Consider the following 15,006-nt stretch of genomic DNA (forward strand, 5'->3'; position numbering starts at 1 on the left):
TAAGTTCAGCAACGACCATGTCCTGTAATGAAATGGGAACAGTGCTGGGCAGGGATAATTTCGGAAGAGCATTGACTTTTAGAGTAATATGTGCTACACAATTGTTAGCCTTGCCTAAAGTTTCAGAAAAGAACTCCAGGAATTCCTTTAGCAAGCTGGGTACACTGTATTTTGCGTGGAATGTGCTCACTGACAACACATTGTCCTGCATGTTAAACCCAAACACATCAAAACAATCAAGACCAAATATGTTCTCACAATCACATGATTGTAGCACTGTAATACTCACTGTCCTCATATGTGAGCGATACATGGCAGGCAAAGTACATGTTCTGAGAATGGGAATGTCTTGTCCATTTTAATTTGTCAGTTACGTTCTAGTTTTAGACAGGCATGGGGAGTCCAACAGTTCATGTGTGTGACGATTGGGCAATGTAACAGGGGCACCTGTGTCCAAATGAAATTTCACACGTTTCCTACAAATAATTAAATGAACAAAAAGTTTATTCGGCTGGTGTATCACTGAAGAAACTACAAGCTTGCTAGTTTGGCTAATGCTTGTTGCAGACTTGGAATATACTGCATTAATGACATGCGCATCTTGACGAGACTTTCTGAATACGCCGAATTCTTATGTATGTTACGTTGTACAAATACGGATTGCACATGTCCTTTCCTCGCACAAGCAGTACACTGAACATGTCGGGAGGGGCAGTCTTGCCGTTTGTGCCGTGAATAACTCCGAGGCTGGCCACGGTGATCTAGCGGTTCTAGGAGCTCAGTCCGGTACCGCGCGACTGCAAAATTCTACAACTGTTAAGTTGCTTCACTTCTCCGAGGATGTTTACTTCTACATTACTCATATTGGCAGCTGTTCTTGATACTAATGCTACTTTTTTAATAGCGTTTCGGAAGGCTGTGTTTAGTAACTCTGCTTTGGCAGCACTGTCGTTTCTACACTACTGGCCATTAAAATTGCTACACCACGAAGATGACGTGCTGCAGACGCGATATTTAACCGGTAGGAAGAGGATGCTGTGATATACAAATGATGTGCTTTTCAGAGCAATCACACAAGGTTGGCGCCGGTGGCGACACCTACAACGTGCTGACATGAGGAAAGTTTCGAACCGATGTCTCATACATAAACAGCCGTTTACCGGCGTTGCCTGGTGAAACGTTGTTGTGACGCCTCGTGTAAAGAGGAGAAATGCATACCATCACGTTTCCGACTTGGATAAAGGTCAGATTGTAGCCTATCGCAATTGCGGTTTATCGTGTCGCGACATTTCTGCTAACTTTGGTCGAGATCCAATGACTGTTAGCAGAATATGGAATCGATGGGTTCAGGAGAGTAATACGGAACGCCGTGCTGGATCCCAACGGCTTCGTATCACTAGCAGTCGAGATGACAGGCATCTTAACCACATGGCTGTAATGGATCGTGCAGCCACGTCTCGATCCCTGAGTCAAAATATGGGGACGTTTGCAAGAAAACAACCATCTGAACGAACAGTTCGACGACGTTTGCAGCAGCATGGACTATCAGCTCGGAGACCATGGCTGCGGTTACCCTTGACGCTGCAGCACAGACAGGAGCTCCTGCGATGGTGTACTTGACGACGAACCTGGGTGCACAAACGGCAAAACGTCATTTTTTCGGATGAATCCGGGTTCTGTTTACAGCATCATGATGGTCGCATCCCTGTTGGGTGACATGGTGGTGAACGCACATTGGAGGCATGTATTCGTCATCGCCATACTGGCGTATCACGCGCCGTGATAGGATGGGGTGCCATCGGTTACACATTTTGGTCACCTCTTGTTCGCAATAACGGCACTTTGAACAGTGGACGTTACATTTCAGATGTGTTACGACCCGTGGCTCTACCCTTCATTCGATCCCTGCGAAACCCTACATCTGAGCAGGATAATGCTCGACCGCATGTTGCAGGTCCTGTACGGGTCTTTCTGGATACAGAAAATGTTAGACTGCTGCCCTGGCCAGCACATTCTCCAGATCTCTCACCAATTGAAAAGTCTGGTCAATGGTGGCCGAGCAATTGGCTCGTCACAATACGTCAGTCACTGCTCTTGATGAACTGTGGTATCGTGTTGAAGCTGCATGGGCAGCTGTACCTGTACACGTCATCCAAGCTCTGTTTGACGCAATGGCCATGCGTATCAAGGCCGTTATTACGGCCAGAGGTGGTTGTTCTGGGTACTGATTTCTCAGGATCTATGCACCCAAACTGTGTGAAAATGTAATCACATGTCAGTTCTAGTATAATATATTTGCCAAACGATACCCGTTTATGATCTGCATTTCTTCTTGGTGTAGCAATTTTAATGGCCTGGAGTGTAGTATATCCATTGCTACCGCCCAGAGAAGACATTGATTGTGTCTTGACACTAGGGTACTTCACATAGGACCAGAATCTCTTTGTATTTTTGTCAGGTTTCGAGACATAGCTTCTTTGTGGAAACCATTAAAAGCATCTCCCATTGAAGCGGGTGCTAAATTTTGAGCTTCTGTAAAAGATCGCCAATCTTGGGGATTTTGTGTGTTTAAATTTGGCTTGTTTGCTTCGCTCTTTCTGCAACAGTGTACTGACCCGTTTTGTGTACGAAGGAGGATCAGCTCCATCCTTAGCTTAAATTATAATTAAGTTGTTATAAATCTCTCAATTGCAGCCGGTACTATTTCTTAGAAGTCTAGCCACGTTTGGTCTACACTTTTATTGTTAATTTGGAAGGAGTGGATATTGTCTCTCAACAAGGCGTCAAGCGAATTTTTTATGTGCTTTTTTTAATACTTATATATTTCGTTTTTTATGGGTATTTGGGGGTTACAACATTCAGTCTCGCTACGATAACCGTGTGTTCACTAATCTCTGTATCCGGTTTTATGCTCGTTATTAACCCAGGATTATTTGTTACTATGAGGTCAAGTGTGTTTTCACAACCGTTTACTGTTCGCATGGGCTCGTGAATTAAATGCTGGAGCTTTCAGTGCCTATAACGATTTGAGCATCAGTGATGTCTGTGAGTGGTTGGAGCTCTGGTACTCTCCCAACACAGCTATGACAGTTTACCGATGGTTGCAGTATCTACGTTCTTCCTGTGTTTAGTCTTCACCCTTTGTCACTGAAGCCCTTTTTGTGCTTTCCCGACTCTCTCTAACCTAATAAACAACCCAGTCTACGTCACACAGCCCCTGCTACCGGTGTAGCTCCTTCGTGCGGGTAGTGGACTCCTGACCTATTCTGCGGAACCCGAAACCCAACCACCCTATGGCGCAAGTCCTGGAATCTGCAGACAACACTGTCGCAGAACAGCTGAGCCTCTGAGTCAGACCATCCACTTGGCTCTGTACCAGAAACCCGCAATCGGTTCTACCCATGAAGCTGCAAATGGTCAGCTATGCTTTCATCTCGCAAGCAAGACTGGCAGTCTTTATCACTTCTGTTAGCCACTTGAAACCAGAGAGAATCTCTCTTTTTATGAAGTGATGCACTTCATTGGTACCAACAACAGCCACCACCTGCAGTTGAATGCACTCTGTGCTCGTCATGCCATCTGGGAGGACCCGTTCCACATCTGTAATGTGTCCACCCAGTATGCATACTAACTGCACATTCCCTTTCTTTCTCTAGTTGGCATCCATGTCCATAATGTGCCCCATAACGCACCTAGCATTGGAGATCCCAAATATCAATAATCCTACCCTCTGTGATTGTCAGGATCTTGCAGGCTAACAGGTTTCCACTGAAACAGGACAGGCGACGGCATCCATGTCAGCGACAGTGTCAGCCACAGACAGCACCAGGAACCTGTTTCTCAGACTAACTGGGGAGGCCGTAAGGTGGGCCCCCTGGGAAGTCTTTCGCCTCTTTCTGCGCCGCAGGTCACCTTCCACTAGAAGACAGATGAGGGGCCAACCTGAGTGCGAGCAGTAACTGGGCTGGCCACTGGTGAGGACCGATCAGAGGACTCAGATGTGCAAGATATCCATTGGACACCCACGGCCAGCCGACAACAGTGGTGCCCATCCACTGCAGCCTTAAGTTGTGTAACAGAAGCCATCAAAACCTGGAGCTGAGATCAAAGTGTCGCCAACTTGTCTCGCATCTGCACATTACATCCACAGTCTCTATTCATACTAAAGACCGTGGAAAACTAAACTACCCAGACAAACGGACTATCGGCACATGCTATGGATCCGTACTGTAGACACTTAGAAAAACGCAGGAATTGTGTACAGTAAACTGGACCAAGACGCAGAGATTCAAAACGTAACTACCGAAGCACTCAGGTGAAACTAAATAACTCGAACCTGGTTAGAAACTTGTAATATGTCACAAAATCGGTTTAGTTGCCGTCTCATACGGAAACGCGAGAATTGTGGCTATGACATGTTAAATTATCACCGTGATACTGAAGAAACTAAACTATTAAAGCAAACAGATGATTTATAGAATTCATTCTTGGTTAGGAAGTCATAAAATTCGCAAAATCGGTTACTTCCCTGTTGCTGCGTCTGTCTAGGGCAGACGAATACCTTCAGAAAAGTGTTCCTAGCTCTTAAATCTACATTCTATGTTAACTAATTTGTATTTTTCAGAAACGCTTTTCTTGGAATTGCCAGTTTACATTTTATATCGTGTGTGCTTCAGCCATCATCAGTTATTTTCAATAGCAAAACTCATCTACTACTTTCAGAGTCTCGTTTCGTAGCCTAATCCCCTCAGCATCATCTGATTTAATTTAACTACATTCCATTATTCTTATCATGCTTTTGTTCATGCTCCTTTCAAGGCGCTGTCAACTCCAATTAAGTGCTCTCCCAAGTCTTTTACTATCTCTGACTCAATTAAAATATAACTAGAAAATCTCGAAATTTTCAGTTCATCTCCCTGAACTTTAATTCCTACACCAAATTTATCTTTTGTTTCCTTTGCTACTTGCTCTGTGTAAAGCACCACAACCCGGTCTCACTCCCTCCTCGACCACTGCTTCCGTTTCATTTCTTTCGACTCTTATAATCACCGCCTAGTTTCTATGCAAGTTGTAAATAGACATTCACTCCCTGTGTTTTACCCCTGCTACATTCAGAATTCGAAATACAGTATTCCAGTTAACATTGTCAAAAGCTTTCTCCGAGTCTACTGACGCTATAAACGTAGGTTTGTCTATCATTAACGTATCTTCTAAGATGAGTGTCAGTGTCAGTATTGCCTTGTGTGTTCTTACAATTATCTGGAATCCAAACTGATCTTTCCCGGCATTCTTAGTATTTTTCGACAATGAGTTAGTAAACTGATAGTTTGGTAATTTTCACACCGCCGCACGGGATTAGCCGAGCGGTCTGAGGCGCTGCAATCATGGACTGTATGGCTGGTCCCGGCGGGGGTTCGATTTCTCCATCGGGCATGGGTGTGTGTGTTCGTCCTTAGGATAATTTAGGTTAAGTAGTGTGTAACCTTAGGGACTAATGACCTTAGCGGTTAAGTCCCATAAGATTTCACACACATTTGAACATTTTGAACAATTTTCACACCTATTAGCAAATTATTTGGAAAAGGAATTATTACATTATTTTTGAAGTCTGAGGGTATTTAGCCTGTATATCTTGCACACCAGATAGGAGAGTTTTCTCAACATCGTCTGCTCCTGGGCTTGTTTCGACTTAGGCCTGTCAGTGCTTTGTCAAATTCTTCTCGCAGTAGCATATATCCCATTTCATCTTCGTCTGTGTCCTCTTCAGTTATCAAATATCATGTACAATTCTATAATCCTAATTATTTGTGTTGTGTCTTGTTCTTAACATATGGTATGTACTCCACTTAATTCACAAAAGTGTTAATGGTTTAGTATCTTTCCTTGCCAGATGAAACGTCGCAATTTAAAATAGAAAATTTGATTAAAGGAAAACAGTAATCTGACACCAATTAAAATTATGTAGGGAATGGTTATTTGTGTAAAATGTACTACAAACATTTGTGTGGAAAGCTAGAGAGTAGGAACTTAATACTCCGGAATATTGTAAAATACACTCCTGGAAATGGAAAAAAGAACACATTGACACCGGTGTGTCAGACCCACCATTCTTGCTCCAGACACTGCGAGAGGGCTGTACAAGCAATGATCACACGCACGGCACAGCGGACACACCAGGAACCGCAGTGTTGGCCCTCGAATGGCGCTAGCTGCGCAGCATTTGTGCACCGTCACCGTCAGTGTCAGCCAGTTTGCCGTGGCATACGGAGCTCCATCGCAGTCTTTAACACTGGTAGCATGCCGCGACAGCGTGGACGTGAACCGGATGTGCAGTTGACGGACTTTGAGCGAGGGTGTATAGTGGGCATGCGGGAGGCCGGGTGGACGTACCGCCGAATTGCTCAACACGTGGGGCGTGAGGTCTCCACAGTACATCGATGTTGTCGCCAGTGGTCGGCGGAAGGTGCACGTGCCCGTCGACCTGGGACCGGACGGATGCACGCCAGGACCGTAGGATCCTACGCAGTGCCGTAGGGGACCGCACCGCCACTTCCCAGCAAATTAGGGACACTGTTGCTCCTGGGGTATCGGCGAGGACCATTCGCAACCGTCTCCATGAATCTGGGCTACGGTCCCGCACACCGTTAGGCCGTCTTCCGCTCACGCCCCAACATCGTGCAGCCCGCCTCTAGTGGTGTCGTGACAGGCGTGAATGGAGGGACGAATGGAGACGTGTCGTCTTCAGCGGTGAGAGTCGCTTCTGTCTTGGTGCCAATGATGGTCGTATGCGTGTTTGGCGCCGTGCAGGTGAGCGCCACAATCAGGACTGCATACGACTGAGGCACACAGGGCCAACATCGGGCATCATGGTGTGGGGAGCGATCTCCTAGACTGGCCGTACACCTCTGGTGATCGTCGAGGGGACACTGAATAGTACACGGTACATCCAAACCGTCATCGAACCCATCCTTCTACCATTCCTAGACCGGCAAGGGAACTTGCTGTTCCAACAGGACAATGCACGTCCGCATGTATCCCGTGCCACCCAACGTGCTCTAGAAGGTGTAAGTCAACTACCCTGGCCAACAATATCTCCGGATCTGTCCCCCATTGAGCATGTTTGGGACTGGATGAAGCGTCGTCTCACGCGGTCTGCACGTCCAGCACGAACGCTGGTCCAACTGAGGCGCCAGGTGGAAATGGCATGGCAAGCCGTTCCACAGGACTAAATCCAGTATCTCTACGATCGTCTCCATGGGAGAATAGCAGCCTGCATTGCTGCGAAAGGTGGATATACACTGTACTAGTGCCGACATTGTGCATGCTCTGTTGCCTGTGTCTATGTGCCTGTGGTTCTGTCAGTGTGATCATATGATGTATCTGACCCCAGGAATGTGTCAATAAAGTTTCCCCTTCCTGGGACAATGAATTCACGGTGTTCTTATTTCAGTTTCCAGGAGTGTACTTTAGTGTAATACCATTATGAGTTAGTTTAGTTGGAAGATGCATTGTGTCAAGGCGGAAAGTTTGTACACTGAAAGCATTAGAACTGTATGCGAGATGTGGAGAAATATATGTTATTATTAACAGAACATCGAATTGTTTTCCTCATAATTTGTATATACTAAGGATATAACATAAAAAATATCGCATAATGTATAATAAGCGAGAATGACTTTAATTTAAGAAGGTTGTCATCTGAACCTGTTGGTATATTTGTTACAGATCTGTCTCACTCTTGCAGTCAGGAATGAATGTGTCAATCTTCAGTCTTTTATTCTTCAACATGGCAAATCTATGTTCCAGCTTATTTGTCGCCGCTGTGGTAAGTATACTCTTTTGTTACGTTAGTCATAAAACAATATGAAGCTTTTTCCTCTGTCTTGTCATAGCACCTTTTAAAGGACGTACTGAAGTGGTTACTGGACTGCAATTGAAGGGAGAAGGAGGGGAAGGTTAGCTCTGCCCACCCCTGCAACCGATTTATTTACGCCATAATGGATTGACATTACACTAAATATCTCCGAAATCAAACATTACATGATACATCCAACCAAAGGAACTCTAAACCGAAAAATAAAACCAGCGGTGAAAGTGAAGACAAAAACAAAGCAGAGATTGATGTATGGGTCTAGTCTGGAAGAACTTGCGCAAGTTAGCGGTTTGCAAACACTGCAGTACCAGTGTGTGACATAATCATCAATAATCCAGTTACCTAGTTATGACTGTAGCTAATGTAAATATACAGTGTAACGCTTGCTGATTATGGATTCGAAATTATTGAAACGGGGCTTCGTTGTTGTCTGCTTGAAATGCGGCACTCGCCTGAACCGCAACACCTGCAGCAAAATGTGAGGATACAGTGGCATTTGCTACTGGTCTTTTCTTCTGATAAATCAAATACAACAGAGAGAATATCCATCCACATATCGATAGTGGAATGATACAAGATATTTGCAGCTGAGGAATATCGGCATCTGCAGTTCTATGTCTAGGAGCATAGATGAAAATGGTTTAACATTCGTATTTGCTCGAAAATAGAAATGAAAGTGTTGCTTTTCATAACGTTAAAATGTGAATACTGACTATATCGACAAATTACAGAAAGAGAAAGGATGAAAAGAATAAGTGGGGGCAGTAAATAGACAGTTAGGTTGCAGAAACCAAGAAAAATCCTGAAGTATCTAATATCACATAAAACACTGCAGCACACAAATTGAACAACGGAAATTACTAGTTAATGACAGTTTGGAACAATGTGCACACCTTCATATAGTAATTGTTGTCATAAACTACGTAAAAAGTAGTAAATTGCTTCTCATTTCGTGGCAACGTTTGGTGGTGTTACTGATCACCTTTGCTTCCACATTATGGCAAATTGTATCGTGTTTCAGAAAGCTGCTTGGTTGCAGAAATGTTTCGTTCAGGTAATTAAATAACGCAGTCTCATGATTCTCCTGTGGAAATGAATCTACTTTAAGTCGCATAACACTTTTTCTCCTAAGGTAAAGTATAGTAAATCATTTCAGTCTTTACTGAAATGTGTGTTCTCATACTGTTAATATTTTTCTTCATGTAGCTGGTGCAGAGAGATGGAAATATAGGAAAGGCGCTGAATGCACTTTTCTCGATACCTGCTCTCCTGTATGAAACTAGGATGTATTGCATTTATGGGCACATCATGACCGACCAGGTAAGTGACTAAGTACGCACAGTGTAACATCATGCAATTTACCGTCACTGAGTGGACGAGTCTGAGCTCGTCTACGATGAGCACAGTGTATGGACGTAGGGGGAGTTCGGTGACTTACTTTCTTGTTGTTTGAAGTTGTTTATCAGTTACGAGGGGCGTTCAATTCTTAATGAAACATATTTTTTTTCTCTGTCTGTTTCTCTTGCAAAAATACCGAACTTGTTTTGGGACATCGTGGAAAATTTCCGCTTAAGCTCCTATAGTTTTCACGAAGTTCTGATTGGTGGATAAGTTATCGTAGGCGTCACTATAGGTTCTGTAAGGCAGGTGCATTCCCAGTAGGGAGCTATCATTGAGTTTGTTTTGCCGGAATGTCAGAGCATCTTACATATTTATAGCCCCTTGCAGAATGTCTACAGAGGCTTTGCTGCGGAAAGAACCACTGTGGGTTGTAGGGCGAGGTGTCTGTCATAATCGGAACAATGTCGTGCAAACCTGTCCCATATCCCGCGTGCCGGCCGGACCCACACGTTGCGACTCTTGTAATGAAACGACGTCAGCATATTCATCACAGAAATGCAAACGAACTCTTCATTCTCTATGACAACGCAAGGCCTCACACAGCTCTGCGCACCCAAGAGGAGCTCACCAAACTTCACTGGAATACTCGCCCTCATCCACCGTACATCCAGAATCTCGCAACTTCCGACTTCCATCGGTCAGGCACAATGAAGGATGCACTCCGTGGGAAGTAGCACAAAGACGACTGATGGGACGGTTGTTGATGCAGCAAGACGTTCGCTCCGACGTCAAGCAGTACAGTGGTACCACGCGGACCCACAGGCCCTCCCAGTAAGGTGGCGTAAAGCTGTCGTAATCAAAAATAGGTTTTTTGTAGCCATAAGAATGGGGAATAAAAAGGTGTACTAGAAGCATGTATAAAACGAATCATCTTCCAGAAAAAAAAAATGTTTTGCATTGCTTCTTAAACTTTCCTCGTATTTAGTTATCTACGTTACTCGAATGTCTTTCATCTACGTAATGCCCTTCACTGAGCATGTTCATTTTACAATATGTTTGTAATAACTTTAAAACTACTGACAAGGAACGTTAACTGCCCCGAACATCCTACCTGTTGGCTGCTTCTGTCTTCTTTGCTGAATTATTTCTTAAAAAAGCTGCGGTGGAAAGTCACGGAATATTTTGTTGGATGATAACTACAGAGAATTAGGAAAGTCACTACAGAAATACGTTCATTATATTATAAGATTAAATAACTACGAAGATCCCTTTGTATATTGTTCTTACTAGTGCCACTCGTTCAACATACTGTCTTCCCTCAGAGTATTCCCGTCATTATGATAATAGGAGCGTGTTAGGAAATGAAAAATTTCTTCCCTAGTTGCCTGCCGCATGGTTGGCACACAATAAAAAACGAAAATTCACGTTATTTTCGAGAAACAAATTTAACTAGAAAAATAGAATCAGAGTCTAAAACGGCATAAATGTAAAAATTAGAATTATAGTTGATTTTCTGTTATGAAGAAGAATTCAGCTTCAATATAGTGATCCACTAGCCGAAATCAGAATGGACGACTCACCCTTACTAGAAAATCTTCTGAATATTACTCTGCACTATACTGCATTCGAAGGAAAACGATGAGCACTGTTTCTCGCTGCAACTACTTTCTTTCTTTTTATACTTTATGACTGAGATCCTGTCCATAGTTTAGTCCGGTTGTTTTCAGCCAAGAAGCAGAGGAATTCCCAACTGAGAATACCTGTGAGGTCATTACTATTTATCTAGTTTGTGCCGTACGCTCAAGGGTAAACTTCCACAAACTATGATCGGAATCTAGAGATGTTGTTGTTGTTGTCTTCAGTCCTGAGACTGGTCTGATGCAGCTCTCCATGCTACTCTATCCTGTGCAAGCTGCTTCATCTCCCAGTACCTACTGCAACCTACATCCTTCTGAATCTGTTTAGTGTACTCATCTCTCGGTCTCCCTCTACGATTTTTACCCTCCACGCTGCCCTCCAATGCTAAATTTGTGATCCCTTGATGCCTCAAAACATGTCCTACCAACCGATCCCTTCTTCTAGTCAAGTTGTGCCACAAACTTCTCTTCTCCCCCATCCTATTCAATACCTCCTCATTAGTTACGTGATCTATCCACCTTATCTTCAGTATTCTTCTGTAGCACCACATTTCGAAAGCTTCTATTCTCTTCTTGTCCAAACTAGTTATCGTCCATGTTTCACTTCCATACATGGCTACACTCCAAACAAATACTTTCAGAAACGACTTCCTAATACATAAATCTATATTCGATGTTAACAAATTTCTCTTCTTCAGAAACGCTTTCCTTGCCATTGCCAGTCTACATTTTATATCCTCTCTACTTCGACCATCATCAGTTATTTTACTTCCTAAATAGCAAAACTCCTTTACTACTTTAAGTGTCTAGAGATAGCAAATAGTATTATACAGTTTCTGCAAGAATACAGTTCAGAGTAAAATATTAAGGAATAGTCAATGTTTATGGGTATTTCTTAGTATGTGCAAGGGAGCAGAGTCAGTTCCTTTCCCGCCTTGTGGTTCAGACTGTCTCACCTGTATGATACCGCACCACCATTAAGCTGCGTAAGCAGTTTCTTACAAATGTGCATCAAAACGTGCAATTGCCAGCTCCTTCTCTTGTATCACGCCACAGCTACGAAGTCCACAAATCAATTTATGCCGAATAAGAACTGTCTCTGCTACTTCTGATTACACTCAGATTCCACCAGGCGACTACAAAATCCTATAAACTCAGTTTTAACATTCCTTTGGTTATTCCTCGTAATGTCACAGCTATTTTTGCAGTAACGTCACATTCCCGTCGAGATCAAAAATAAATACCCACTGTAGACTACAAGAAATGGCAGAATAATTTTAAAAACCTTGTATTGCAACAAAAATTCTTGTGCACAGAGTGTTAATTTTGCACATCTTCAGACCGGCGCAGATCGTCATAATTGTTGCTATACGCTGCATTGGAGGGTGGGCTTTCTACCCTAGTTCTTGTCTGGTATTAAATCTAGGTAGATTTTTACAAAGGAATATGTGCAATTTATAGTACTCTCTCTAAAGTAACCATAAGGGACAAGTTTTGCATCCAGGGCACGTTCCTATTATGGAATTGTGGGTAATAGCAAAGTTTCACACTTCGAAGAAAGAGTAGGCTCTGTGTCAAGGACTCTTTTTTTGTAGGTGCCATTTGAATGTACCATACTAGCCGCGTAACGCACTCGGCTGTTTCGCAGCAGCTCACGGCACGAAGTTCTTAGTTCAAATGCGAAGAAGCCACACTTGCTTCTTCACAAGTGGAGTGTCTCGAAAGTACGAATGGAAGTCAGCAAGTAAAGGGACTTCTGCAATTTCTCCCCGTAGGGCTTAGTAATACTGGTAGTATCCATGGTTGAACTACTGTCTTCTGTAACAATTCTATACAACGTGTCATACTTATTTCCTCGTTAGTCGTTGTATTGTAGCAGACCGTGAAATATGGCAGCTCCATTGTCGATCTGCACCAAGGAGGAAGATTTTGTCTGCGGAAGGTGTTACCCTAACGGGAGTTATTCGTCGAATGCAAGAGCAGCATGGTGTCAGCTGTTTCTCGTGAAGCAAGATCTGCAAATAGACAGAGAGCTTCAAACAGAAAAGAAGTTATCTGTGTGAAGAGGAAACATCGGGCAGGCCACCGACGTCAACGACTGACAACAATTTGGAAATTGTTGACGGTATGGTGATGGAAAACAGAAGAATCACAATTAACGAATACTTTGTATATCAGTCATGGTTCAGCGTATTCCATATTAAGCCACAGGCAAAAATTTTCGGAATGTGTGTGCAAGGTGGATACCGTATTATGGTTAGCGTAGCTTAGGGCGCAAAGGATGGACAACTATCGTAAATATATGGCTCGTTGTCATCGTGAAGGAGACGAAGCGTGGGTGCGTATTCATGAACCTGGAAGTAAGGATTCAAGAACGGTTTGGAAACACCTATCATCAACAGAAGTTAAGAAATTTAAACGTCAATCATCAGATCTTAATATTACGCTAACGCTATACTGGGATATGGAGGGTGTAGTAACCGTTCATTTCACCACAGAAGGCGAAACTGTGAACAGTGAGAACTATTGTTATTCGTTGCGAACTAAATTCAGACCTACAATCAAGTCCACAGGTCGCGGAAAACTGCGAAAAGGTGTCATATGCCGCGAGATAATGCATGGCCACAGTATGCCAGTCGGACGGCCGAAACAATAAAGGAGTTGGGATTCGAGTCCCTGGAACTCCCTTCACACAGTGCAGACGTGGCTCCTAGCGATTTCCATATGTTCGGGCCGTTGAAGGAAGCGCTCAGGGGAATATGATTTGCAACCGATGCAGGAGTCATTGATGCGATATAAAATTGGTTGCATGTTCAACAAAAAACTTTCTTCATGAATACATGTCGGAAAGAACATATACCATTGGTGATCTTGCAGCTCTTGAAGAATGAAATTACAATCAAATCCAGACAATTATCTGCTTCCAGGCGTTGATAAATATCTTCGGGGTCAGTTGAAAATGTGTGCCTCTACCGGGGCTCGGACCCGTGATTTCCTGCTTACATGGCAGACGCTCTATTCGACTGAGCCAGCGAGGACACAGAGGACACAGCGACTGCAGGGATGTATCTCTTACCCACATTTCCAACTTATTGTCAGCACACTACATTTTTAGTGCACCTGCGCACCATACTCATTACTCGTGGCAGTCAATCTACCGATTCCCGTAAGAGTTTCAACAATGTGAGTGCATCCGCACACATTTTCAACTGGCCCCGTTGAAATTTATCAACGACTATATGCAGCCAATGGTCTGGATTTCAGAGCAATTTCAGTCTTGAAGAGCTGCAAGATCACCAATGGTATATGTTCTTTCCGACATGTCCGAAAAAACAGATGCCACCTTCATACAGGTAACGCTTACCGGCCAATGAACTTCTTCACTGCGGATACTCTCACTCACATTGCTCAAACTCTTACGGGAATCGGTAGACTGACTGCCGCGAGTAATGAGTATAGTGGGCAGGGGCACTACAAATGAAGTGTGTGGAGAGTAAGTTGGAAACGTGAGTCTCACGGGGAGCGTGCCAGCTATAGTTCCGTGCAGTCTCGCTACTTCTTGTGTCCTCGACGGCTCTTTCGGACAGAGCGTATACAATGTAGGCAGAAGATCCCGGGTTCGACTCCCGATCGGAGTAAACATTTTCATCTGTTCCCGATGATATTTATCAACGCCTGTAAGTAGCTGATTGTCTCGATTTCATTGTGATTTACAAAACTTTCCTTTCCGGCGGAATTAAAAAACTTCTGAAGTGTTGGACAAAGTGCGTTGAAAGGCAAAGAGGTTATGTGGAAAAATAATGTATGTTTCAGTTTTCGATTACTGGTGTAAATAGTCCTTTTCTCAGAAATTCCTTTACTATTTCATTTCCCCTCGTATATCTGTAATTAGATTAAGGAAACTTAATTCTGTATTAAAATTCATACGCTTGTATGAGAATCTGTAGTTGTCAGTAACAGAGATTTATCCGTGGATGCAGGAACAATACAAAAAATATCTTCTGACTAGGTTTCATGGAACATGTGCAGTAGCCAGAGAAAGCATTGAGGAACTGAAATCCATCATTTTGAGTCTTTCTCTTCCTTATCTTTTTCTGTTGTAAGATGATAGCAGAAAATACGATGTTCAAAAAAATGGTTCAAATGGCTCTGAGC

At 43.4% G+C, this 15,006-nt stretch overlaps 1 protein-coding gene across 1 annotated transcript in view; it reads left to right on the forward strand.

Moving 5' to 3' along the window:
* Positions 1-15,006, forward strand: part of LOC126278793 (uncharacterized) — a 38,612-nt gene that overhangs the window by 17,117 nt on the left and 6,489 nt on the right. The window contains exons 4-5 of the mRNA XM_049979100.1: positions 7,726-7,825; positions 9,080-9,193. Of these exons, the coding sequence (XP_049835057.1) occupies positions 7,726-7,825; positions 9,080-9,193 (214 nt within the window). The remainder of the gene's footprint in view (positions 1-7,725; positions 7,826-9,079; positions 9,194-15,006) is intronic.

The sequence above is a fragment of the Schistocerca gregaria genome, chromosome 1 (assembly GCF_023897955.1).
Source record: "Schistocerca gregaria isolate iqSchGreg1 chromosome 1, iqSchGreg1.2, whole genome shotgun sequence".
Classification (NCBI taxonomy): domain Eukaryota; kingdom Metazoa; phylum Arthropoda; class Insecta; order Orthoptera; family Acrididae; genus Schistocerca; species Schistocerca gregaria.